This window comes from Ambystoma mexicanum, chromosome 2q, assembly GCF_040938575.1.
Source record: "Ambystoma mexicanum isolate Mex_15411 chromosome 2q, UKY_AmexF1_1, whole genome shotgun sequence".
Lineage (NCBI taxonomy): Eukaryota > Metazoa > Chordata > Amphibia > Caudata > Ambystomatidae > Ambystoma > Ambystoma mexicanum.
In genome coordinates, this window is record NC_090924.1 from 619,547,432 (window position 1) to 619,574,986 (window position 27,555).

The window sequence follows — 27,555 nt, forward strand, 5'->3', positions numbered from 1 at the left end:
ACTGACTAGGGAGCGCAAGCGCTGAAAGCAATTGTACTATCAGGGAGCCATGTTGGATCTTGGTGCCATGCGAAGTTAAAAACCCTCTCTCTGACCAAAGTCTCCCAAAGTTGTGAGCCACCCCAAAGGCATACTGACTATCAGTATATATGTTTACTGTTAGCCCTTCGGAAAGCTCACAAGCTCGAGTCAATGCTATAATCTCTGCAGCCAGCGCAGAGTTATGCGTAATTCTCTTGGTCTCCACAACCGTACTCAATGTAGTGACTGCATAAGCAGCTGTGGATGTACCATCCAGTAGTTTGAAGCAGGAGCCATCACAAAACAGCTCCCCTTGTGGGTTATCCAAAGGAGTGTCCCTCAAATCAACTCTGCCTTTTGTATCTTGTTCAGTAGTATATAGGCAGTTATGTGACTCTTCGTCACCGCAAACAGTATTTTGCGGGAAAGGTAGGAGTTCAGCCGGATTAAGAACGCAGCACCTCCTAATTTGAATGTGGGGAGCAAACAAGATTAATTCATATCTTGTCAGTCGTGCGGAAGTGAGGTGTTGCGTTTGGGTTTTGTTCAATAGAATATCTACAGAGTGAGGCACCATCAGGGTTAAATCATGGCCTAGGACCATTCCCTCACTCTGTTTTACAGACGCAGCAGCAGCAGCGACAGCGCGCAAACATCTTGGCAAAGCGCATGCAACAGGATCAAGGGCGGAAGAGTAGTAACTGCATGGTCTATTCTTCCCTCCATGTTCCTGCGTTAATACAGCCAAAGCACATCCATCACATTCATGCACAAACAACACAAAGGCCTTCTCATAGGTCGGTGTGCCCAAAACTGGCGCCGAACATAATGCAGTCTTGAGCAACTCGAATGAATGTTGATGCTCCATATTCCATGGCAATGGCAAAGAAATACCCTTCTTCGTCAAGGCCAACATTGGTTTTATCACTAGTGAGAATTTTGGGATCCATAACCTACAGTAAGAAGCCATACCTATCAAGGCTCTAACTTCCTTTTGTGTATTTGGGACAGACATGCCAGAAATGTGTTTTATTCTTTCAGGTGTCAATCTTCTTCCCTCCTTTGACAGGAGATAGCCTAAATAGGCGACCTCCTGGCAACAATATTGAAACTTTTTAAGTGAAGCTTTGTGACCATGCTTAGCTAGATGGATGAGCAACAACACAGTGCCCTCTTTACAAGAGCTCTCAGAGTCAGCAGCTAAAAGCAAATCATCAACATATTGAAGCAACGTACAAGTAGGGGGCAATCCAAGGGTATCAAGCTGCTCTTTCAAAGCCCTACTATAAATACTAGGATTCTCAGTATAACCTTGAGGTGCACGAGTAAATGTGAATGAGCGTCCCCCTAAGGTGAACGCGAACAAGTATCTACTATCCCCATGTATAGGAATACTGAAGAAAGCATTCTTTAGGTCCACAACACTGAAGTGAGTAGCCGTAGCTGGAATCATGGTTAATATTGTCGTGACATCAGGCACAATTGGAAATTGCGGAGCGACGACTTTACTAATGGCACGTAAATCAATTGTAAAACGAAATGGAATTGCATTATCACCTTTTTTGTACACGGGTAAAATCGGACTATTGCACAAACTTCCTGCAATCTCCTCAATCACCCCACGATGCACAAAATCGGAAACAATGCTCTTCAAAGCTTGCTCGCCTTCAACTGAGATCTTATACTGTGGAATACGGGGCAGCTTAATTCCATGTTTCAAAACTATTTTAACAGGCTCAATCTGCAAAACACCGACATCATTGTCATCAACTGCCCACAAATACTCTGGTACATTACTGAATTCTTGCGGCAAAGGTCTAGTCAAGAATTGCGAAACAGAACATTGCTAACTTGTTTCCACAAATCTTCAGGCAGGAGTACAGGGAATAGCAAATCAATGTCGCCTAGAGTAAACACTGAGGACTGCAAAATGGACTCTATCTCTTTATAGAACCCTGTCGGATTTTTCCTAATGTCAGGAATAGTTTGTCTAATAGTATTCACTTCCTGTCGTGAAAACGGGACGTGAACAAACTGCGATACATAATGTGCAGGAATGTCCACAGCAGGTGTACCTGTTGCAGCATTAGCAGGAATCTCAACCTTTGGGACAAATGTCGGAGGAACCTCTCTCATAGGCAACTGAGATGTAGGCAACTCCGAACACTTACTGAGCAACAGAGCTAAGTCGAGCACTAAAGCAGTTGAAGAAGTGTCAAGTGAAAAAGCTCTCTTATAAATGCTCAATAACTCTGTGGGACAACTAACCTTTCTCTTTAAACATTCATCCTGCAGGTACTCTACCATTACCTGTATCACTTTCCTCTGCATTTCTAGCGTATATTGACTGTATGTGTCATATACCTCAACTAGAGTTATCGATATGTCTGAAATCCATCTAATCGCATCTTTTGTACAAATTTGCGCCTCCTCAGATGTCGATTTACGACACGGAAGAAATCGTTTCTGTACATACATACTTTCTTCTTCGTCATCCTCATTCCGTAACCTTTCCAACTCCTTTCTATACTCAAATATCCTCTCAACATGCTCATGTGCCTTCTCCACAGTGTCTCTTGAAAACGCTAAAGTATTCAGGTCCCTCAACCCTTGTGGGAGGTCTGCATTATTTAATTTACCCCACATTACACATAAATGAATCCCTAAACCTTCAATGAAAACATTTTTCTCAGGAAAATTATCCATATTAGAAAGTGTGGCAAGAACATTAGCTCGATCATCTCTCTCCATACAATGCTTAGCCCATGCAAACAAATCATGTTTCTTTTCGGTAGGAACAGTATTACGAGTAACAATCCTCGACCCTGCACCCTGATCAACTACAAGCGGTACAGAACTACTTGGGAGTGAGGGTGCAGGCAAATTCAATGGAGGTACTATTACTGGTGCAATGGGAAGAGGCAGAGGAGCAGGTGGAGGAACAACAACTGGAGGAAAAGGAACAACAGGTTGAGCAGGAAGAGCAGGAATAACAGCAGGAAGAGGTACAGCAGGAGGAAGAGGAACATACGGAGGTGGTGCAGAGGCACCAGGCCTTCGTTCATTTAACAATTTGTCGATAAACTCATCAGAAACATGAAGATCTTTAGAAGGATAGATTTTCTGAATACCGAGTGAGAAAGCCCTGTCCATATTCCTAACCGACTCAGACTGTTTGTCCTGATCATATAACCACGCCTTTTCAGCATTTGTTTTATGACGGCGCACATGTTTTTCCCTACTTGTAAGCTGCTGCAACGCTTCTCTTTTCCAATTTTGCAAAACATCAAATGCTGCAGGTCTGGCCTTCTTTTTTAACAAGACTGACTCTAAATATTCAATACGAGGGATCTCAAAACTACCATTGCCTGGCCACTGAAGTTCGGAGGCATGTCTGGTTTGTCTGTGCCAAATTTTAATAAATACTACACTTCCAATGCCATGCTTACAGTACATAGTACATGCCGGCAACCCCTCCTGTGGTGCCGGGCGGCTAAATTCCAAAGATTGTCTATCGCTGCGGAATAATGCCCTAAAGCAGCTAGACAATTTCCCAGGCATTTCTCAAATACTCGGTGTTACCTGGTCAATAATTGTGTCTGCAGATACAATGCGCCAAATTCAAATTGTCAGGGTTGAATTAAGAGTCGGGTAACGACTCACCTGACCAAACCTAAGGAGGACCGATCGGTTTACAAAGGACTTACCTAACGAATTTTACCTTGTGTATGGTGATTTCGGCAAATCTGCCCGCCTCAAAAAATTGACCCTCGTCAAGATGCCGTCTCAGACCACACGGCTATCGTCCAGGGAACGGATCGTGCAGCGCTGTTGAGGTGTCGCGTCTCGTTCAGTCAGGCCCGTTATGTCACACCATCCGATCCCGGTCCGATAGCATGCGTCAACCTTCAATAATCCGGCATCAATCTTGAGGGTCCCTATTCCGGGCGCCAACTGTGAAAACAAGGAAATAATATGAGGCAGGGTAACCAAAAAGGAAGCACACCAAACACAGGTTACAAAGGAACATACAAAGTACTTTATTTTATATTGAATCCAGTTACAAAAGAACAGAACAAAATTCAGATAGCTATCGACCCTCAATACAATACAGCGAACTCCGGCGTGGTTCGGTGTGCTCAATGAGTGCAAATATTCATTGAAACAGTCAGGCTTTTATACATTTCAAGCCTGCTGTTCAGCCCTCCTTTGGGTTAACCATTCCATAAATACGTTACTGCTCTAGGGTCCCTTGCCAGGTCAAATCTAGTTCATCTTAGGTTTATACATTAACAAGAAGAAATGGTAATAATGTATGCTCTAGGCCTAACATTACAATGTGGGACTTAATTTATACAATATAGTTAAGCAGGTGTTCTCATTCAATTATAGATCAGTTTCAGTGATACAGGTAATCCATTGCACACAGGTCAGCAGAAGGACAAGGTCTCAGCTCATGACCCTAACAAGTGGCCTGCAGGCAAGTTATACATTAGCTGTACAGAGGTCATGACAAACGAGTTCTGTTCTGAATAACATAGGCTACAATTTTAGCTCACATGGTGACTTTATAGAGCAAGAAAACCTAAAATGGCGGCTTGACCCAAAATGAGAGTTTACATGGTTTCTAAGGTCATGACCATGCAATGCGAGTTTATTCACATGTAGTTTATAAGCAGCTTGTTAGCAGCTTGGCATAGGCCAATATACATATATGCATAGCAATAGGAGGCACGATATAATTTCTAGTTTGACAGTATGGCATACTCGTCAAAGCCACATACACAAAATGATCAAATGTGCTATTGCATGGACATGGGACACATCAGATAAAAACAAGTATATGTGTTGTTACATAGACGAGCACCCCATAGATGCCATTAACCAACAGGGTGACTTGTCCAGGGCACAAATCATTGCTGCACACATATCAATGCATTGATTTGCCATGGACTACAGTCTTCATGGTAACACACAGCGAACCCTGCTTTCCTAATCAAGGTGCCAAGTGACATTGAGGTGCCCTCTGGTGTGCGCTAGGCAGTGGCTGGCTTGTTAAGAAAATGAAAACGCCTTTGATGCTGAGAGGATGCATTTAGGCCATGTCCCAAAGCAGCCACTAAAATACTTAAGCAAGAAAATGACAGTTAACCTTGCCAGGCATGCACCATATGTATCTAAAAATATACCAAAAAAGGTTTTGGTATGGCAAATAAAAAGACATGAAAATAAAGAACATCATTTAAAACTGTTTCTATGTGGCACGTTAATTCTCTTGGAAGAATGCATAGATTTGGTCTGCTAACTGATGCTTTGTGCTGGCCTTCAGAATACAAATGCCCCATGTTCAGTTCTTAATAATGAAATTCTAAACACATATGTGTAAAAACAATGGCTTATTAAATGAGACATCACTTATCCATTTCCCCCACTTGAAAGGCTGTCAGCAGAAAGAGTGAGGGGCACAGGGTGAGTCTCCAGAGCACCGCAGAGGCTGGTTTGGAATATGCAGTCCTTTGTTTTTAACAAAGGAATGCCTAACTTTTTCTCCAGCGAGCTCAGGCGCTATCTTGTCTGCTCGTGGTCCAGTGCAGTGCGCTCTCTGGCAAAAAATGGGTAAGCCCCATCACTTCAAATACTCTTGGCTTCCCTCACTCAGGAGCTTGGTGGAGGAGAGCAGAGGTGACAAACACCCCCACCCACTGACTCAGCCTTTCATCCATCCTCGTTTGATACATGTGATATAATTTATGTTCAAGAATAGTTTCACTTAACGTGCAATGTTGTTATATTCAACAAATAAGGGTCCGTTTCGTATGTTTCGACTTGTCTGCAGCGTGTGGAGGAAGCACGATAAAAATTCAACAATAAATGAAAGCTTACAATGGAAAACATGAGAGGGGTGCGCGGTCGGTAGCATTTGCAATCCAGCGGCGCCCTTGCCAGCCCGTGCGGAGCGTGTGCTTCCCGCAGACACCTGACGCCCGCCTGCGTTATCGCGCAGGGCGCGCGGCCGCACCGCGCATGAAAATAGTTGCGTGATGTCAGGGGCCGGCGGGAATGCGCCGCGGCCAGCGGCTGCCAAGGATTGTCTGGCCCGGGCCGGTTTCCTTTTACAGTCTTTTTAAAGAGTCCTCCTGCACAAGTGCACATGACGCCGAAGGCCCAGGGTCCTCCTCGTGCCTCCTCTGCGTAGCGCAGGCTCGTTATCTGCGCCCCGGTGAACTTTTCCCCGTGCGATATCACGCGGCGACGTCAGAGCTCGCGCCTCTCTCTTCTCTTCCCCCCAGGGCAGCCAGCCTTCAGTGGGTGCGTAAAGGACGGCGGCGCGCAGCGGCGATTGGAGGCCCGTGCGCAGAGTGCAGGCGTGCTGTGGGTCTGCCACTTCTGGCTGACAGGAGCACGCAGCAGCACTGCGCTTTTCTGAATTCCTGGAGGTGCTTCGCTTTGCAGAGTTGTGCTATACAAGTCTCTTTATTCATTCGACCCCCGCCCCCCTTTACTCATTCACTTGCCGGAGTTTGCGCAAGTTACCCACTAACTGCGCATCAGGGACTTTGCACTTATTGTTCTACTGGCTTTCAAGGACCTTCTCTTTATCCCTCAGCCAAGGTTGGCAGGCCCCTTCTTGACCCACGCGCCCTTTTGATCATATACATATTGTGCTGGATCTGTGCTACCGGGTATGATTTTCTGCCGCCGCGGTGTTGATTACCCTCGCTGCCCATGAAGCGCTTCGGCAGCCTGAGGGTCAAGAAACGCAAGGATCAGGGGCGCATTGCGGAGCGGCGCCAATCGGAACCCCATGGCATTCTAGGTAAGACATAGCTGTTTGGGCCTCCTTCCAACTGGAAACAGCGTGGCCAGGCCAAACCAGTGGCCGCAGCGAGGTACCAGGCAACGCTGTCATGTTTTATGACGCTATGCTATGTTATGGTTATATTTGATGCTTTTCGACATATGTTGCACGATCATGTATTAATTATGTTATGCTAGATTATGTGATGGGGTGTTTTGCTGTATTATGCTAGAAAATGTTGTGCTGTGTTGTTACGTGTTATGGTATTTTATATGCTTCATTATGCAATATTATCCTATTATATTATATGCCATGGCCTGTTCTTGTGTGGCATCGTGTGTTATTTTAACTAAGGCAAATATATGTATTATTATGTAAATACATGTAGTATAATTATGTTACACATTATGCTACGTTATACCTGTTGCACTAGCGTATGATAGGCTATGCTAGCGTATGTTATAGCATTCTTAGCTGTGTTATGCTAATATCTTATGTATGCTATGTTGTTATGTTTTATGGTATCTTACGCATTTTTTTTGCTAATATGTGTTATGCCATGTTATCCTATGTTATGTGTCATGGTATTCTTTGTTAGGCTTTGCTGTTATGTGTCATGTTGTCTGATAGTAATATATGTGCTATTGTGTCAATATATGTTGTGTAATGCTACAATATGCTAGTTTATGTGAAGGTATGTTTTACTGTGTTGTGCTAAAATATGCTATGTTGCTATCTGTTACGGTCTCGTATGCTGTTTTATGCTAATATGTTATATTATCCTGTGCTATCGTATGTCATGGTGTGCTAGATTATGCTACCATGTTACGCTATTATGTGTCATGGTATGCTTTGTTGATAAATGATATATGTGCTATTGTGTCATATATGTTTACTGCTATGCTAATTTATGTAATGTTTTGCTACTTTGTCATATATTCCGATAGGTTAAGCTTTGTTATGGTAATGTATGTTATGTTGCGGTGGATTTATAATGCACACATATATCTCAGCGATGCCTTTCGGTTGCGATCTTGAAATTCATCGAAGAGCGCTGCCCTCAAAGCACTTGCTCGTCTATTCATGTATTGCAACTGTCTTTAATGCGGCTTAAACAACTGTTCTTCTAAGCGCACTCGTTACAGAACTGTGCACTATCACAGTCACAGCAGAGGTGACTCATCCTTTCATCCTTAGCAAATGAGAGCGAGCGTGCAGGACGTGCACCTGTTTGTTATGGTCCCATTGTGCGGCTCACTTGCTGGGCATCAACATGGAAAACGTTATGGAAAATAATTCACTTGCATGACTGCGAATAACAGGCCTTGGAGCCACTACTGTTTGTGCAATAACAAACACCTCATGCGACATACCTATGAAAGATGAAGTGTCATTAGCGAATCCCGTAATGAGTGCAATGTCTAATGGAGGGTATGTCCCCGGACATTGCATGAAACTGAGTCATGCGAGCCTGAACGGACCAATCACAGATAGGAACACTCCAGGGGTCACGTGCATGCAGCCGGTAAGATAGCTCAGCGGGTTGAGTGCTCGCTGCTGCGATTTGAACGTGATCTGCAGGTCGCAGGTGTGAATCCCGGCAAGGCCAACTCAGCCTTTCATCCTTCCGAGGTTGATAAATGAGTACCAATTTCGGTTGGGTGATATTGTATGTAAATATGTGCTCTGTAAAGCGCTTTGGATTAAGGCGCTATATGAATAACACATCATTATCATACAGAGAGAGAACAAGAGCAGTGCAATAGTGTCAAGTTTACATACATATAGCAAGAGACTGGAAAATCATAGCCAATTGCAAAATGAGTCATGTTTTAATAATGTGTTATTTATATAGCGATTTCGCCAAAGCACTGTACATATAACGTTTACATACAATTATTTGTACCCAACTGAAGTTGGTACTCGTTTGGCGACCTCAGAAGGATGAAAGGCTGAGTTGGCTTTTGCCAGGGTTTGAATCTGCGACCTTCAGATCACACACAGATATCAGCAGCAGGCGCTCAACGCGTTGTGCTATCTTGCTGGTTCTAGTGCTGTCACTGGGCAGCCAGTAGTACACGATACCAGCCCTGCTTTCACCGGAATGCTGAGTGCAGCTCTCACCTCTGGGCCGGCCCTACATGCATGCACAGCAAAAGCTCGCAAATGATGCCGTAAACATTGAAGTGAGTGCATCAAGCTTCACAGCTCCAACATGTGAACAGCATCTCCAAGATCGATCAGCGTCCTCATCCTGCCTTGCTGTTCTAATACCATAGTCCCCTCCAGCACCTGAAAACACGCCATACGCATAAATGACACGTGCATACGCCAACACAGTCCCGTGTAGGGAGAACTCCACCCGAGAGGATCTGGGGAGCTGTACGGGTTGACTCAAAAATGCTCCCCTCTATGTCCCCGTCCTGCTGTGGTCCCCGAGATGGAAGGGCAGCTCTAGGGGTTGAGGGCCTGCTACAGACCCTGTTGAGGTCGGTGTTTGCCACCTGCTTGCCCCAGTTTAGGATCCTATGTTTAGTTTGTGGTGCCCGCTATCACCGGGGTGCACTCTTGTCAGGGTTCCTATAAAGGGTCGGGCCAGAGCGGGCAAGGCCCACCCGAAATCTGTAAATGACCCCCTCTGCAGCGCTGTGTGGGCATTTACAGATGTTAATGCCCCTGCGCTAGGCCCAACTAGACTAGCTTCAGGCCCCACTTGTTAGACAATCCCGGCTACGCCTCTGACTCTTGTTAGCCTGCCTGGGCGCCTTCCACTAATTTTAGGAGAGCCTCTAAAGGGGGAAGGGAAAAATAGCTTGAATTGTGTGATTTTTGTTGAATGGCTACATCAGTGCACAACACTTAACACTTTGAAGTTTCTGACCTTGGCGCTAGCACAGGTTGGTGGTGCGTGAACGGTTCCTCAGACACTAGCCCTGAGATCCCGTGTCCATCTGCTGAGGTATTAAACATATAGATGCATCCACTTGTCATGGCAAAGGAAGGACTGTTCTGTGGTGTGAACTATGGCACTGTGTGTGTAGTAGGCTCCCTTCAGAGGCTGCAGACATCACAGTCCTATCCGAAAGGGCTCTTGAAGGCATCGCATTGGTGGGCGCTATGATTTGGCTACCAGTCAAGGAAAGGGCGTTTATGTACCCGCCTATGTTTAAAATCTAGAAAGCCTGTCATCTGACTATTCCCGCGCTTCCCCGCATCATCGCCGAGTTAATTGACCAGATGACAACTGGGAGAAAGCGGATCTCCTGGGAGCCATGTCATGTTTCAACTGCGGCCATTGGGCACAGGCAGGAGAAATATGCAGCGCTAAACGGCGGGCAAAATGGAGGGCCTGGTTCATGTTCATGGAATGTTCAGCACGGTGCAAAGTGACTCTGCACGGCCAACAACACACCCTGATTCATAGAGCGGTGCAAAGTGTATTTTTGCAGCGCAAAGTCACTTTGCAGTGTAAAAGTACTCTTTGCACCACGCTAAATGAGCCCACTTCATGGTAAGAGTTATTTTGCAGTTGCCCTGTAAAAATGTACTTTGCAGCGCTCTGTGAATCGGGGTGTTTGCTGGCAGCGCAAAGTCGTTTTTCACAGCGCTAAACAATTCCACGAATCAGGCCCATAAAGGGCAGCCGAACCTCAAAAGGATTATCGCGTCCTCATGCGCTTCACAAGCAGGGATTTAATTTCACCAAAATGCCAGGGGTAGCGGAAGTGGCATCACAAAGCCCTTGACCTCTGATGATATCACAGGACGTGATGTCATTTGACCCCACCCCATCAAGTGACGTCACAGGAAGCGATGGGACACGACCTTCTAACCCTTGCCAAAACAGGAAGTGGCATCACGTAGCATTGTTTCTAAGTACACTATGAAAAATATGGTTACGATATCACTGTAAAGTGATATATATTTCATGCAAGAATGGATCACCATATGTATCGTTAATATCAGTGTGTATAGGCCCATATTACCAAATCACTGTGAATGTAAGCAGACGTCCAAGGCCAAACGATAATGATGTGTTATTATATAGCACTTATGCTTAAGCGCTTCATATAGAACACATATACATACAATATTACCCAACCTCTGTTGGTACTCATTTATCAACCTCAGCAGGATGAAAAGCTGAGTTGACTTTACCAGGAGCCAAACCTGCAGATCACACGCACATTGCAGCAGCGATCGCTCAACCCAATGAGCTATCTTGACGGCTATAGCTATCAGAAAACCAGCCACTCCAGAAAAAGGAGCCACATGCTCCTAGCCCACAGAGCCACATGCTGCTAGCCCACAGAGCCACATGCTGCTAGCCCACAGAGCCAAATGCTGCTGGCCACAGAGCCACATGCTGTTGCCCACAGAGCCACATGCTGCTGGCCACAGTGCAGGATCCTTTTTGTTTTTTGTTTTTTAAAAATTCATGTTTTTTTTTTTTAGGGGTAGCAATGGAGACCTCAGGGGTCGCAGTTGTAAACCCTGGCGATCCCGCAATGACGTCCCTGTACACAAGAACGATTTGCGTTTCATCGCATTACTGTGGGACCTTAGAACTACACGTAAACAATGAAAACAACCGATACAAACTCGGTGTAAATAATAGAAAAGCGAGCGCAGACAGGCGCAGAAGGCCTCAGTGCTGTGCTGCGCAGGGTCACCCGAGGGCGAGCGGCACAGTGCACATCACCACAGGTGCCTGCGCTAAGATAAACATGCCCAGGCCGTCCTGTCGCTCTTCACATTGTGTTTCAGAATTCATCACTCCCAACAGAGGGGATGCCGGGCCGCCGGCCTCCAGAGCCACCCACCTGCTGCCCGCAGATAAGGGCGCTCCGCTGTGGCAGGAGAGCGTGTGTGCGGGCGGCACACGGTAACGCTAGGTCCCCTGTGGCCATTGATGTAGCGCCCACCGCAATCTCAACGGTCTCTTGTCGCTATTGTTAATATTTGTGTTTGTGGTTATTTGCATGGAGTGAAAATCTTTCATCATAAGTGTCACGTTTGCGATCTGCGTAGTGAAAGGTCATGATGTCAGTGCGGAGAATAGTAGTGTGTCCTGAATGAGTGTTGCTTTTAGTTTTCTTCTGAATGTCATTTGGATGGCTTGTTTCTCAGGTGGGCTGCCAGTTGATCCCACCTGTTTGCTGCCAAAAGAAAGAAGCACCTCACCCCAACCCTTGTCTTCCTAACTTGGGATGATCGAGCAAGGGGTTAATGTCGACCGTAGTACCCTGGAAAGTTTTTAAAGTTGCGTAAATGTGTAGACCTGCCAGATTACAGACACTTTGCACCGGTCAAAGTGCAGAGTTTGCACAGTAGTAGCACTAGGGCAAAGTTTGCCCTATTTTTAAAAACAATGGGGCACATTATAACCCCACTACACCTCGACAAGTGCAGGTTGGCATATTAAAAGCAGCAGGGCAAACATTGTCCTAGTGCAAAAAAGATGCATTTTCACTACATTTTTGCACCAGTGTACAGTTTGCCCTAGTGTTAATACGGAATGGTATTAGCACTAGGGCAAACTTTGCCCTGTTGCAAAAATGCATCAACAATGTATCTTTTTAGCACTAGGACAATGTTTTCCCTGGTGCTTTAAATATGCCAAACAGCACTTGTTGAGATGCAATCGTTTCTCTCTCGACTCTCTCTACTCTCTCTACCGATCTGAACTTCGGTTCCCAAGGGCGTTCAACCTACCAGCGCCTTCAGACCATACCAATGGTATATACGGCGCTATATAAATGCAAAATAACAATAACAATAATCGGGCAGGTCTACACATTTACGCAACTTTAAAAACATTCGAGAGTACTACAGTCGACATTTTTAATGTGTCCCAGTGTTTTTAAAAATAGGGCAAACTTTGCCCTCGTGCTAATACCGTGCACATTTTGCACTTGCACAGGTGCAAGGTATCTGTAATCTGGCGTCCAACAGAAATAGCAGGGGGACCTGTTCACTGCCCCTTCCCGGATGGACACTAGCTTGACTGGGGGCCAATGCATTATTATCCTCGACAAAGGACCGTATTTGGTGGGTAAACACCCGATCCATCGGTTTTGCCAGTTAGGGGAGCTGTTACCTGGGTCTAAAGCAGTGGTCTTCAAATTGGGGGGCCCGAAGGATGTCCAGGGGGACCCCGGACTCTTTTAAAAGGGATTAAGATGACTGTTTTTAATATAAAGAAGAATAAAGGTGACTGCTTTTAATAGAAAATCTGCGTATTTTTTAAAGATCCTCCCGCCCCCCTAACCCCTGGAGCTAATATCTTTACTTAAGGGGAGAGGGGCTTGGTATGAACAAGTTTGAATGCCACTGGTCTAAAGTTACCCAGCCCCTTGAGATCCGAGAAGAGGTTTTAGGAATGGGTCTGAACACCTCAACTTTCCAGTATGAAGGGGCGAGCCATGATTTCAGGGAAAGAAGAAACAGGCATCTTAGTTTCTGACTGAGCACAGGGAAGATCTCTTGAGAGATTATAGGAGGAATAAGGTGCAAGGGGAGCAGAAACAATTTGAGGAATCTATGATTAAGTTCGCATCTTACAAGGGAAGCTTCAGTAAGGAATTTAATAACGGTCTCGTGGTGAAAGCACCATTGATTTGATCAGAGGTGAAGTTATTTTTAAAATGTTTTTCAAAGAAGTCAGCTAAATTGTCAAGCATTGCTCGTGAAGGGATTATGTTACAGCGCGCAGCTTTGGGATTATCAAGGTCTTGGAGGACGGCCGGGAGCTTTTTGGATATGTTGGGAGCCTTATTAATTTTCAAGGAGAAAGCACGTCTTTTCTCCTTTATAGTTGAGTCTGTAAACGCGCAATTGACTTCCAAAGAGGCTTTTTGCCTGAATGCACGTAATCGCGCTTCTATTTTCTTTCAAGAATCTTGGTTAGTCCGCGTTGGGTTTGGAGCTCTTCAGCTAGGTTTTTTGGGGGTACTGCCCTTAATTAGCGATGGGAAAATATCGTCAGCATCGAGCTTGTTGTCATGGTTCATTCTTGGAAATGTGCTCCATCTTTGTGCAAATAGGCGCCTCCATAACCCACCAGAGCATGGTTTTTATCATCCTCAGAAGGATGAAAGGACGAGCCAAATATTCTGCGGGCCTGCGGTCATAGACTTCTTCAGCAGGCGCGTAACCCACCGGGCTAGGCTGCGTTAACGAAGACTGCCTCGTTGCTAAACTCAAATTGAAGCATCTGTGGCTTTAAACGTCACATTAAATTGTCGTATTAATGGTGCCACCAGTAGCACATAGCATATGCGTGTCTTTCTTCTAGCGATTATGTTTTTTTAGTTGATTAGCTGCTGATTCTTACCTGTTCTTTTCCCTAGGGCCGGCCCTAGAATTTGTGGGGCCCTGGGCAGCAAAATGTGTATGGGCCCCTCCTTTATTTGCATAAATAGTGACATCAGTGATATTACAGAAAATGATATTGCAGAATGAGTCTTCAAAACGCAACGGTATCATGGGAGGTTAAATTAAAAACACGTTGCCATGAGTAAGGCTGGAGAGAAATAAACTGTAACGTCCAGTATATGAATTGTCACTATTAACATTTACCTATGTGGCAATATCAGCAGTGAGGCTTCTTTGAAGTAGCAGACGGCCTAATTCACAGAACGGTATTATAATGGCAAAACTCCATTGGAAAACGCTCTGTGAATTAGGCCCAGTGTGAGCTGAATACCCTAAACAGACATTTGATTTTGGCAGATAAGGCACAGTGAGATAAAAGGATTTGGCTGGGAGAACACACTTTGGTTAAGTGAAGAACCCCGCATTTGAGACCAGTCTGCAATTCAGAAACTTGAACACATCTCTTCTCAAATGTAATTGGTAGAAATATTGTTTGTAAACGGTCTTTTTGAAACTTTTGTTTGAAAACACCATCTGACTTCGAAAGGCATTTCAGAAAAATTGATTGTGATTGTGTTTTGCTAACTGAAGCTATCTGCTGTTTTTGCAGCTGTTTCCCAATTGTTTCTATTTGTATTGAATATATATTTGGCCACATTGCAAAAAACAAGCAATATGCTTTTATTTCAGAAGCTACAGATAAGGATTATTTTGGCTGTCAAAAGGAATAAACTCCAAGGAAGTTGCAAGGATGTCATGTGAGGGAAGGCATTGGCCCTGGAGCAGCCAGGGCAGGTTGTGTCTACCGCAGAATTCCCTTAAAGCGCAATTGAGCCTATTTACCTGGGAGGTTTTGAGGCAGGGGAGTAAGCAATTTTTCAGGTTTTCAAATGTTAACAAAATGAACATGGCTCAAGTCTGAAAAATAAGTTGTGGAGTGGGAGCATAATAATATATGCATAGGCGTGGAGTAAATGGGGGCAGAGGGCGTAGTTGCACCGGTTCTCCTTGCCATACTCAGCAAAATCAATGGTTGTGGCAGGTTTTCTGTCTCCTCTCCTGCTGGGCTCAGGATTGGTGACAAGTTAGCATGCATCTTGCAAAATTAGCAAGTGCTGCTCACTTCAAAATGGGAATGTTGCTGAAATGTTATATGTCTAGACCATGTTGCTGTAAGTCATATTTTTGTTTCCTCTTCCTGCTGTAAAATGTGTTGTTTCTACCTGGGGATGGGTACTGCTCCCTCGCATCACTCAGTGTGGGAATTTCTGGTCGCGTAGCAAAAATCAAAAGCTGCCACCCATTCATATATGCACAGTAATTGAACATATTATAATGTGAAATATACACATTTAGTTCAATTGGCCTTTCTCTTTAGGAGAAAGTGCACAAGACAAATGGGCATTTGCCTTCCAAAAATTAATAAAGCAGGACAAATAATTAGAGGGAGGAGAATTTCCAGTAACTATGCTGGCAAGTATAAAAAGGAGCCACCTTTTAAGCCAACAATTTATAATTAAATATTCCAAGGAAAACAAAATCAAAACAGAAGACGTGTGCTTTAATTACACTTTTATGTGGTCTTGTGGGTAAGCGTTTGCACTGGAAACATGATAACCTGGAGTGAAATCTAAGTAGCCAAACACTTGAGCAAGCAAACTTCTTTTTTTAATGCTGGCCTCAAAATCACCCAACAGGGGTTGTGTCAGCCCCCTAAAAAAAGTGGGTGGGCATTTTCCACCCACATGTATCCTCGACTTGTGCCCTGAAAATCAACACGGGGCAAGAACCAGGGAAATAACCCCTCCAGTCTCCAGGATTGCAACCTCTTTTGTCACATCCTGGGCAAATAGTCATGACTCACCTGCCTTCTCATCCTTTCCCCTCTGTAAGGGAGATATGGTATCACAAGTATGACACTAACACAAGAGCTACAAGTTTCAAAACCATTATCCAATTTTCAGGGTTTGGAAAAACTCCTGCTCTGCCCTATAGCTATGATGGGAGTAGGCTCTACCATCAAATAATAAATAAAACAGTCCTAGTCAGTCTTTGTCAAATCAAAATGGCCTATACTAACAAAACCTAATGCCTGCCCTATCTCTTATACAAACTGTGTGCAAAGGGGAATATGTATGCAAAGGAAAATCTGTGTTTTAACATAAAGGATCAAGATGGCTGAGTCAGCTATCCTCCCCACGTTGGACAGCACAGAGTATGGCGGCCCCTTTGGAATGTGTGAGGCTTTTACCATAAACCTCCACAGGACCGCTCGACTTTCTCTTCAGCTCACACTCTTATGTTATTTGCCCCAGTGTCTCCTGGTCTTGGTAGTTCAGTACCATAAGCACAAAAGTTCAAAGAAATCTTTCTCTTCAAGCATTCACCTTTTCACTTTCATTGTTGCCGGGGTTAATCTTGACCATTACGCATTTCAGAGTTCCTTCACTTTGCTGCTTTATAACAAAACATCACATATTTTGCTGAGACTTTTGAGTGGGCCTTTTCTTGTCACTGGACCGCTCCACTGCTCTGTATCACCGACCTCACAGTTATCCGTAATTTAAAGTTCACCACAGGTCTGCCTTCCTTCGCTTCTCATCAGCACGCAAGCAGCATTCAATTGTGAGATATACTGTTGTGTTAAGCAAAAAAGGGGGGGGTGAGGTACACAACCTTGTATACAAACACTGTTAGCAGTGTAGTTAAACAAAATTCACATATAACATTATAAGTAATATTTGCAAATTTCAGGTGCAACGGGACTTGAATGAGTCTCAGGACCACTAGAGACTAAACGGAAATCCAAAACAAACAGAATCTGTCATATGCTGACAGAAGGTCCCAATTTGCACTCCTGTGGGAGCTACGTCCCGTACATTAAATCAAATATATAGAGAAATTCAATTGTTGAACTTATCAAAGACAATAAGAAACAAGCTTTGCACCCAGGATAGGTGATATGCCTTATATAACAGGAAAAAGTAATACAAAAATGATTACTAGAGGCAGTTACTTTCAATTCAATCCAAAAAAGACTTTATATAGTAGTAGAATAGTCTGGCGGCTGTTCAAAGGCACAGCCCCCGTTGCATACATACAGTGCAAGTATCGTAATGTGATTTTTACGGTCTTAACATAAATTACAAGGATAAAACTGAAACACACCAACCCGTACATAAGGCTAGTGTGTAACTTAGTAGAGTTCCACTGTGAGTAAGTAGTACATACAGAATGTGTGGTTAAAGTACTATGTTCAATTTACAAAAAAACAGTCTTATGCATTCTGTAATCTTGTCTCTCTCTCAGTGTATTATGTGTAGGCAGTGTCCACGTAGTTATACAGTGGAGCTGACGCATTTCGGAAAAATCCTTCTTCAGGGCTGGTACTGCCAAGTGGTGTTATCAAACACCAAATTTCTGGTGAACATCTGTGAAAAATACACAGATTTTAGTTATAATTAAATTGAATGACCAGTGTCGCAGTCCAAAATGCTAAAGCAGGGCAAGGAATAAACAAGTAGCTGACCTGCCATCAGGTTATACATTTCTGGAGTGCATACTGTGCAGGGTGCATTAGTAGCAAGGTAGCAGGCGAGTCGAGGCACTGAGTAAAGTATCCACCTCACCTCCTCAGAGACGTGCAGTGAACTGTAGAAAAGAGGGTAGGTATTAAAACCTCACAGGGGTTACATATATCCAAAGCTAACAATTACATCAATGTCGGTAAAAGCAAGCTAATGTCTCATGCCAAAGTCATAATATCAGCTCATAGATGAACAAAATGTGCCCAACTAAAAAAGCCTAAGGGTGTACGTAGTACTATACCGGGCCTCGTACCTTCCCCGTTGTCATGCAATACCTAAGGAAGTCAGATCTCTTCCCGACTAGTTAATACAGTGTATTGCGGCATGTCCTCGATTTCCACACTCAAAGGAAATGGCAAGAAAACTTACAAGCAAGCGGTACTCGCTAGACCACCGCCGATGACTCTGCTCGTAGGAAGCCGAGCTGTGTCTCTGTGTAGATATAATCGGTTGTCAAGGCGACGCCCGCGCATGCACGGAAGGTTGCGTGCCCGCCATGATGGAGTGGGCAATCAGGTGTTGTCATAACAACGTACCCAAACGAATACAGGAGATCCCAGAGAGTGTCGGGGAGAAGGAACACGACAATGACCCAAAGGCTACAATGGTGTTGGTTAGTAGTGGTTAGACGCTAGTCATAGACCAAGTAAAACACACACGCTAAACAGGCCCCTCTAATTACCCTAGTGGATATCCCTACTGGACTGCAAGAATGCAGACTTGCAAAATACTCACTCTACCAGCTAAGGCACACGCAGCGATACCCTACTGCTGACGTACCAGTGTCAGTTCCACAAATCAAAAGGCGGGAAAGAGGGCACTACAGCATACACAGTTGATGCGGTGTCCCTCCTCCCGCACGTGGTAAATACAGTCAAGCACAGCGGGGCTGGGAGGTGTTCCCCCCTATCCGTCTGTGCCAATGGACTGATGATAACGATATTATACACTATTCCAAACCTCTCAGGGCATCTCGAGGCTGAGACAATGGTCATTGCTCTGGCCAATAGACAAATTATAATTACTTTGCGGTCACCCTAGTGACTTGGCTATTAATCACAACAGAAAGTAAACATTTGCATACAATTAAACACATTCATAATGTATTTTATACTTCTTTAGAGCTGTGGTTTTTCCACCCTAGTATGTAATGGTCCACCATAACAAAACTGTAAACATAAATCAAACCAACTAACAATAGAAGTAACATAACTAAAAACTCAAGCAAAACCATGAACTGTCAGTGTACACAGTAAAACATACTGTGGTGTTGTAACTTCAATCTTTCCTTAACACACCGGCCTATCATGTTGTTCGCTATCTCACCGGCTGTGTGCATTCCTTTCTTGTCTTTGCAGCTTTAATTCCAGAGTCAAGGGTAATACCACAGGCTTGGCCTTGCCTCCCCAAATCTTTCATTCACCCGGGAGGGTCGCTGGCGTCCTTGACACAGACTACAATCTTCTTGCCTGGGATTTGGCCTTCTCCATGTCTCTTTAACAGCTCTTTGGAGGTAACAATCTCCTGCAGGGATCTCCTGGGTTTCCCTACCCTTTTCTCCTGTTCCTCAATGGGTCGTTCTGCTCCAGTAGGTTCTCTTTGCCCCGGAAGGTCTGCTCCTTCTCGTGTTCCACCTTGCTCAGAGTGTGTCTCTATGCCTTTTATCTGGGTGGGGAGAGCTAATGGGTATCAGATGTATGTGATTAAAGTCAAGTGCCTGACTTTGTCTGACCTGATTAGCGGGACATGTCCAATGAGATATGTAAGGGTTAGCCTCTTTACTCTCAGTCACCCTCTTCCTCAACCCAGTGTTTGTGCAGAAAGGGGGGGTTGGGTCATTGGAGAATCCTATGAAATAGGATGGGGCATGGGTACTGGAAAGGGGGAATACCGCATCTCACCATCGGTTGTTTCACCCCCACTCCCCAAAGACCCCTCACCAAGGTGATCTTCCCGCACTAGTTCACCCCAGGGTCTGGATACAAAGGCAATGGGCGTGCCCTGGCCACCTGAGAGAGAGAGATCCCTGGGGACTAGTAGGTGAGACACCCTTTGGTTTCTCACACCCTTCACCCTCACCCTCATGTTTGGCATTCAACAATACTCTATTTTATAAAGATAACTTGTTTCATAAAGATAACTTGAAAAGAACACAAACCATAGTAAAGTACTGACACAAATATAAACATCCTTATAGAAATATGCTAGGCAAAATGTTTCCAGTTGTTGTATTACTCCCTCCAACCTTAAATTGCATTCTGGTATTTGTAGTCTTCCATTCTACAGAAGGCAAAAAATGGCCTGTGGATTTTGAAGATGGCCTTTCAAGACTTAAAGACTCATAACAAAGAATAATGTGTAAAACGGTTACCTTTTGTTCTTCAGTGTTTGACAAAGTCATGCTTTGTATATAATGTGAGGAAAATGTTACATTCTACCTAAAATAAACACTTTTTGGTAAGGTAAATATGAACATGTGAAAATAAGGCAGATAGTTTTATATGGCTTTGTGTGATATGTATAATTGTCCTCGAGGCAGGCACAGATTTTAGGCAGATAACTGGTGCTTGTGTTTGCTTTCAAAATAAAAATGACCCTTTGCTGTTCTTAACACGAAAACTTTAAGAACGTTTTGTCCAAAACAATGGTCTCTTAAATAGGCCAATCCCTTATAAATTGCTCCCACTTTAAATGCTCTGCTTTGAAAAAGAAAGTGCTAAACAGTGCTTACGAGGCTCGCAGCATCTAGTGGACGACTGGGATGGGAGTATTTGTCTCGAGAGCATCCAGGAGGAGGTTCAGAGAGGACACGTTGCCTCACAAGGACAGATAGCCTAGCCTCTTTCATGGATCCAGGACAGCCTCTTTTGGAAAGAATATTCTTTTATAGGTTGGGTGCAAGCATCTGGTACTGTAAAGAATGGATGCTGTGTTTAGGTCTTGCCGCAGAGCCATATAGTGCATATTTCATTCAACTTCCAGTCCTGGACAAACTAGTCCACCCTCTGCATACCACAGGCACATATCCTGAGACAAATGCCTTTTGAACCCAGAATTAAATCTGCCTCACTCAGTAGACATATTCCTTAGTACTACATATACAATAATGTATCTGGCTCAGAGAGTGTGATGGTGAACTGCAGATGAAACAGTAGTAGTTTAAGTCCTCCCAGTCCAACCCATAAGCCCATCCACAGGGCCCCTATTGGTTGAGTATGAGGGAATGTACTTAAGATCACGGATGAGGTGGGTGTAGAAGAACCGACTCATTCAGAAAAGGCAGGAAGAGGTGGAAAGCCACTAGAGGAAGAAGAGTGGTTAGACTTCCCCTACTATCTTCCCACCTAGCAACAGGGACTCTTTCATGGAAGGGGAAACACTGAAGAGCCAATGGAATGTGGGGTATCTTCTGCAGGCACTATATGACTATAATGCCAGAGCCCCTTCCTGATGTTTTGGACCCCTCTGTTTTTCTGTCCAAAAACAAAGTTCAGTTATGCTTTACTTCAGAATTAAGAAACGATGAACAAATCAGGTCAGGGTCACTGATCTCTATCCAGGAATTTGCTGACATTTTGCTCTTCTTGGCAGCTGGCTGGTTTAACCAGGGGGGCAAACCTGAGCAGCTTTGCATGGTTCAGAGTTAACTGAAAACCCTTCAGCCGTACTTGGTGGTGGACATAACACAAAGCACGCTTCTAGGTGAGTCGATGGTGGCCTCTATCGCATGCAGTGGTGTGTTGAGAGGTGTGGCTTGTCATGCATTCTCACGTTTGTGGGTCCATTCCTCAGATCCCCCGTCTTGGAATTGTTGGCGCAGAGAGGACCTCTAGGAGAGAGCTGCGGGTGAGACGCATGGGGGAGGAGAGCTGTCGCGTGGAGCCATAGCACACATCTCTTGCTGACCCAAAGGCGGGCTGGGTCCTGAGGCAGTGTGCTGCCAGCCGACCCATCTGGAGTATGCACAAGAAGCTCTAGCTTTCAGCATCCTCTGAGCCGTTCAGGGTTAGCTTAGTGAAAGCTGTCTTCTTACAGCTGCCCTTTGACAGTGGTACGGTGCTGGGGGCTGCGTGTTGAGACTTGAGTGTCGTGTAGGCAGTAGAGGCCTCCGTCCCCAAATGCCGCACAGGGAGAACTTAAAGCAACTCTCTGTGCAGCCGTTGAGGTCACAGGCGAAGATGTTCAAATGTCCAAGTCCGGGAACGCGAACCTCTGGGACCCCACACTGCTGCAAGAAAATGCGGATTAAGTACCAAGCAAGAAACAGTAACTACAGTATTAGAATAACCGGAAAGGTCTTACCAATCAGGGTCAAGGAGGGGATGAGGAACCTAGTGGAGAGATCCGGGACCCACGTGGACGGCAGTACCCCAAGAGGAGTAGGCTCAGTTGTTCGCCTGTCAGCAGGAGCTGTGGAGCTGTGGAACTGTGAGGCAAGGAGTTCAAAGAACCAGGGTGCAAAAGGGTGATCCAGGAGGCAGTCTAATAACAGTCCGTGGTCGAGAGCCGTGTATCACTGTGCAAACAAATCCGAAGGGGTAAATCCAAGAGGAGTCCAGTAAAGCAGGCCAGGTCGATTCCGTGAGTGATCCAAAAGATGATTCAAAGTCCGTAGCGCCAAACAGAATGCAGAGCACAGCTGAGAAGCAACGAATACCCAGGTTTCCGGGTTTATGTACTCGCGCTTCTGGTCACGTGATGCGTGGCATGGTCACGTGATCGGGCAAGAGCATCACGTGACCTCACAGTCCCGCGATGCGGAAGCTCAGGGTTAGCCCTTCGCGATCCTATGCGCCAAGGCAGTTGCCAATGTAGAAACGGCCGTAGTCTGACAGCCGTCCTATTACGGACCAGGCGCGGGTGTGCCCGCAAGACGTGTGTGAGTCCACGTGAGTTCCGGGGAAGGGGGGAAGTGAGAGAAGGGCGGGACTGGGGATGAGGGAGTGCCCTGGGGACCGCATGATGAGGGATCGTGACACTGCGCCTGAATACGGATCTGGGTTTGGGCTTGCATGCTAGTGTTGTACATGTGGGCTGAGGGGCATCGCTCTCTTTTTTTTCTTTCTTTCCCCTTTTCTCCTGAGTGGTGGTCAGAGGTGGGGCTGGGCTGGCAAGTGATTCACTCCTGACAGCTCTTTCGCACTGCTATGCACCATTGGAACCCCCCCACTCCCATTTTCATTTCATGTTCCTAATCTGCAGCCCTTCATACCATTAGTAATCTCCGAGCGAAAGGGTGGAAGCTCAAACACCTTCACTGAAGCTCTCGCGTTAACCACAAATCAGGATTTCGAAGGGAGAACAAAAAGTTACGTGCTCCGGAGTGCGGACTCCCGTTAGAGGAGTGACTCCAAACTCAGCACTGAGATTAACCAGACTGAATCTCAGGTTACAAAGGAGCATGGAAAGATGTCAGCATTCTTTCCACCCAAGTCGTCTAAACTGTTCAGTCAAGTAATAAAGGAGGGGGGTGCTGCCCCGAATAACTCAGAAATAGTCCTAAATGAAACACAACCAACTGATTAATCCATGGGAAACACAGAAACCGAAATCTACGGTTATGTTTTGACCGAAATTGAACATTATGCAAACGTCACAATCTTCAATGGCTGCGTCAGCCTGGAGAACCAGTTACAGGCAATTGTGGACTTGCGAGACAGACTCAGTATGTCACCAAAGCTTTTTAGAACCCAGGATACACTATGTGCGGCACTAGAGTAATCACTTCAATCTGAGATCCCAGGAATGGACGACTCTACAATTTCAAGAGACCATTCCTCACTACCTTTTCACGGAAACAACTCAATGAACAACGATTCAATAGAAGGTGGAACTTCTTCTTTAGCTGCCCTTAATATTGTTCTGCAGTCTTGCATGCGCCTTTATGATACAGTGGTATACGATGTATGGCTTAATACCCAATCTCTGAAGCAAATAAAATCACTATTGACCCAAGAGCCAGTTGTATGCAAATCACAACTAAGTGAGAAAACTGTTAATTCCCACATAAGCAGCTCACAACCAAAAATTCAGGAGCCAACAGATCAACAAGAAAACAAGAGTGACTAGAGAGCGTCATCAGATGTTAACCTGAACTCCTCTGTGTTAATAGAACCCTCAACTAATCAAGAAAGAGTTGAAAGTCGGGAGAAAGATGATATCAATAAGTAGCTGCCACAAAAACAAACAAAAAAAAGAAAAACATGAGAGGTGATCACAAATCCTCTAATATGGGGTCCCGCAAGTTCCTACGCAACATGCTGCATGCAGACAAGCAGGCCATACAACATAAAAGAGGTGCGGATAACTCCAGTGATGATATCAGTGTTACTGATGAGGGTCAGTCTGCAACAATCACAAGGGATAAATCATCATTCAAAAGAAAAAAAACAGGACCTATAGCTTTCCAGAAAAATACTGCCTCCACAAAATCTGCAAGGATGAAACTGAAAGCATTCTGAAGAATCAAAGGGGCAAATCACCAAAACGAGTAAGGATACCAAATGCTGCGACTCCTTGGAGCCGGGAATCCAGGAGAAAAAATCATGACACCAGGTTCGAATACTACAGCAGACTTAAACTATGTAAGAAGTCAGACCCCACTGATCGATCTTACCAAAAAAAAAGCTATTTATCAACTAACAATTGAAAGCATCAGAATCATGGGTCAAAAGAGAACGCTGAACCAGCACAAGTGGTGGGTCCCTCCAACAACATGTCACAGTATGAGGAAAAGCCAAAGAATCTTTTTCGAAACGGAAAGGAAGACATTCTAATTTTCAAAGCCATATGTGAGTGCAATGATAACATCCCATTCAATAGAAGAAGTTTCCGCTCTTAAGCGGAAACTGACATGCCCTTCAGACTGTCAGTACTGGAAGACTTTGTTTCCCTTAGTCTTCCACTTTGTTGCCATTTCTTGGTAACTTTTTATCAGTGCACAATGTACCTTCCTGGAGAGTGTGCTGGGGTGTCTTTTGAAGGCACTAGACACCCTCAAAGGATTTTTGCTGAATGTACATACAGGTGTGCCCAGGATAGAGCTGGTGGCAGCAGTTACTTTTGAAAGCATTTTGACTCTTTTCAATGGTCCAACCCGCGTTTACAGCGTTTGGCCCAGGACAGTGGCCAGTGCCGAAAATGCCCATGTCACAAAGTCCTTTGTTCTGTCCTTTTGCCATTTTGTCCCTTAGCCTTCCCCAAGTTGAGCCGACCTAGGAAATTCCTTATTTGGTCATGCATGTCCCAGCGCAAGCTGAGGCTTTTGCAAGTTTCTGCACGCCTTGTGTGTGTGTGCCCAGGATGTGGGCTTGACCTGCCTTTCTCATCGATCACAGAAGGCATGCAAGGGCGCTTCGACCCTTTGAAGTAGTGGGACCAACTACTCTCGGCACCTTCTGCTTAACCTGCAAACTAGCCCATTCAAAAGTGTTCCTGGACCACCCAGTGAACTGACCAGCTTGTGCGGGACCTTTGCTCTGGAATTGCCACTGTCTGGAGTTTTGGCTTGAGACTTTGGGAACTGTAAGCGCTTGGTGGAAGGCACTCTCCCGCTGACTTTCATACACCTAGCATTCCTAGGTCTGGAACTAGGAGAGTCTGTCCAAACTGGAGCCTATGTGGTATCTGTGTCGACCCGCTGCGGTGACAATCTTTGTGGGTGCTTTGCTGCTGGGCCCGCCTGTACCCTAAGACGAGCTGCAGTGGAACTGACCTGATCCCTTCCCCAGAAGCAGAGAAAAGGCCACTGTCCCACCATGGACTGAAGTCCCGGAATGCAGCCCTTGAAAGCCAGAGAGGCGCACAACTGCTGAACTCGAAACTTCAAGCAAACTGAACTAGACTGGCGAAGTTTGGTCCGTACTGCATAGAGGGTTGGTGAGTACTTGCAACACTTACTGGTGGCCTTTGGCGCATCCATAGACTTTTACGCATGAGTGTCCCCCAAGGGCCACTCACCTGAGTTAGTGTAGCCTGAGCTACGATCCTATTCCCAATTCCTGGAAATCGCTCTGCCCTCTTGTGGAGACCCTCCTCGAATAGTGAAACTCTATTCTTCATCGCCTCACCCCTCTTCCTGAGACACTACAGCCCCTTGAAGAGAGCCATTTTGTACTTAACCACACAATCGCACACTGCTGCGCTAAACGTACTTTTGAGCACAAGGCTCCACACATCGTAGGGATTGGACTGCCTATTAGTTAGGGTTGTGATTCCTGAAGAATTGCCTAAAGTATATTTGCACTGTCTGACCCTCTTCTGTTACATGTTGCGGATCCATACTTGCTTAATATTGCTTTAGGACAATAGTTACTGTATTTATGTTCACTAGTATATGGTTGTGTTCGAATTGTGAATATTACTGTGATTTCATGTGGTTTTTGATTTAAAAGGTCTTTAATAAATGTATATGTATTATTGATATATATACGTAACTGAGAGTAATTTGTGGAGTTGTTTGCTGTGTGTGCTCATTGTGGACCCTCGATTACTCTCACCCCTCCTGAGACCTAGTCTTGACCACCGCCAAAGCTATCTTGATTGGTCTGGCTTGTCCAGAAGGTTACCCTGTTCCAAGAAACTAGGCTGGCCTTCTGAACCGCTGCCCATCAGGTCAGAGTTCAGAAAACCATCTGAACACTGTGCGCATATTTTTCTTCTATATTGGACACAGTGGCAGAACCACTTCGGAGTTGTTTACGTGGTGTAGCGGCTGCAGCCCTTTTTATGAAACATGCCAATGCCATAATATTAAGACACCAAGTTACACTGTTTGTGCCACATGCAATTGATATTTTATTGAATGAAACAAAATCACAGCACATGAAAATTGTCAGGTTAAAAACAGATGAGCTGACGTTGCTAGCTTCAAACATTACCATGTAGCACTGTGATACTCTAAATCCTGCTACCTTGCTACCCCTTCCATATGATGAATTAAAAGTAATGTTTCTGTTGACCTAATTGCAAAAACAACCATACAGTCCTTTGCATTACACATGTATATTACACACATGATGCAGCCAGAGGAAATTATATGTTGATAAATATTCTTGAGATAGTGCGAACTAATTAGGCTAAAGCTGCTGAGCAAAAGCTTAGGAATGGAAACAGACCGAGAAATTTGTAGATGGTTATTGGCTAAGAAATTTAAGATGAGAAAATAAAATGGAAATTACCATGTATGGCCCATTTTATGTAGGTGCAGAAGGAATGTGTAGGGTTGCTCACTACAAGTGTGGAGTAACATTAACACATAAGATCAGCAATGATTGCCTATTGGAGACCTGTTTAGTATGTGTGTCCTGTAACATTGGTGAGAGTGAGGAAGCAAAAAAAGGCATTATTTAGCTACCAGAATTTCTTTTGAAGCATTAGAGTCAGAATTTATTAAAGTTGCCTCCCTGTCAAAGAGAAATATGTTAGTAATCGTATGTTAGTAATAGTATGTATGTTTAGCAAATAACCATAAGCATTTGCCAGATAGAGCAGTACTGCAGTGAGCATTGTTAAAAATACATAGTGGATTATTTACGCTGATTTGGTCTGCCTTATACTGTATGGAGCAACAGCAATGCATACATTGTTAAATGCTGGCATTCAAATTCTGGATGTTCTCTTCATGAGCAGGTCATGGGCTGCCCAGCTACCACAACATGTGTTTTATCCACTGTTAATCAATTACTGAAAATGTGTATATTCTCTGCAAACAGGTTCTAAAATAACATTGGAAAGGTACAAGACACAGCATCCAGGCTGGTGAATGGGTAT

At 44.7% G+C, this 27,555-nt stretch overlaps 1 protein-coding gene across 7 annotated transcripts in view; it reads left to right on the top strand.

Annotated features, from left to right (window-relative positions):
- PRKAG2 (protein kinase AMP-activated non-catalytic subunit gamma 2) overlaps positions 1-27,555 on the top strand; it is a 2,090,293-nt gene that overhangs the window by 1,288,543 nt on the left and 774,195 nt on the right. The window contains exon 1 of one of the 7 annotated variants that reach the window (XM_069647773.1): positions 6,152-6,838. The exons of 4 other annotated variants lie outside the window; for them this stretch is intronic. In XM_069647773.1, the coding sequence (XP_069503874.1) occupies positions 6,748-6,838 (91 nt within the window). In that variant the 5' untranslated portion in view covers positions 6,152-6,747. Of the gene's footprint in view, positions 1-6,151; positions 6,839-27,555 lie in introns of those variants that run through there. 2 more of the 7 variants (XM_069647777.1, XM_069647772.1) reach the window with 2 other exon arrangements.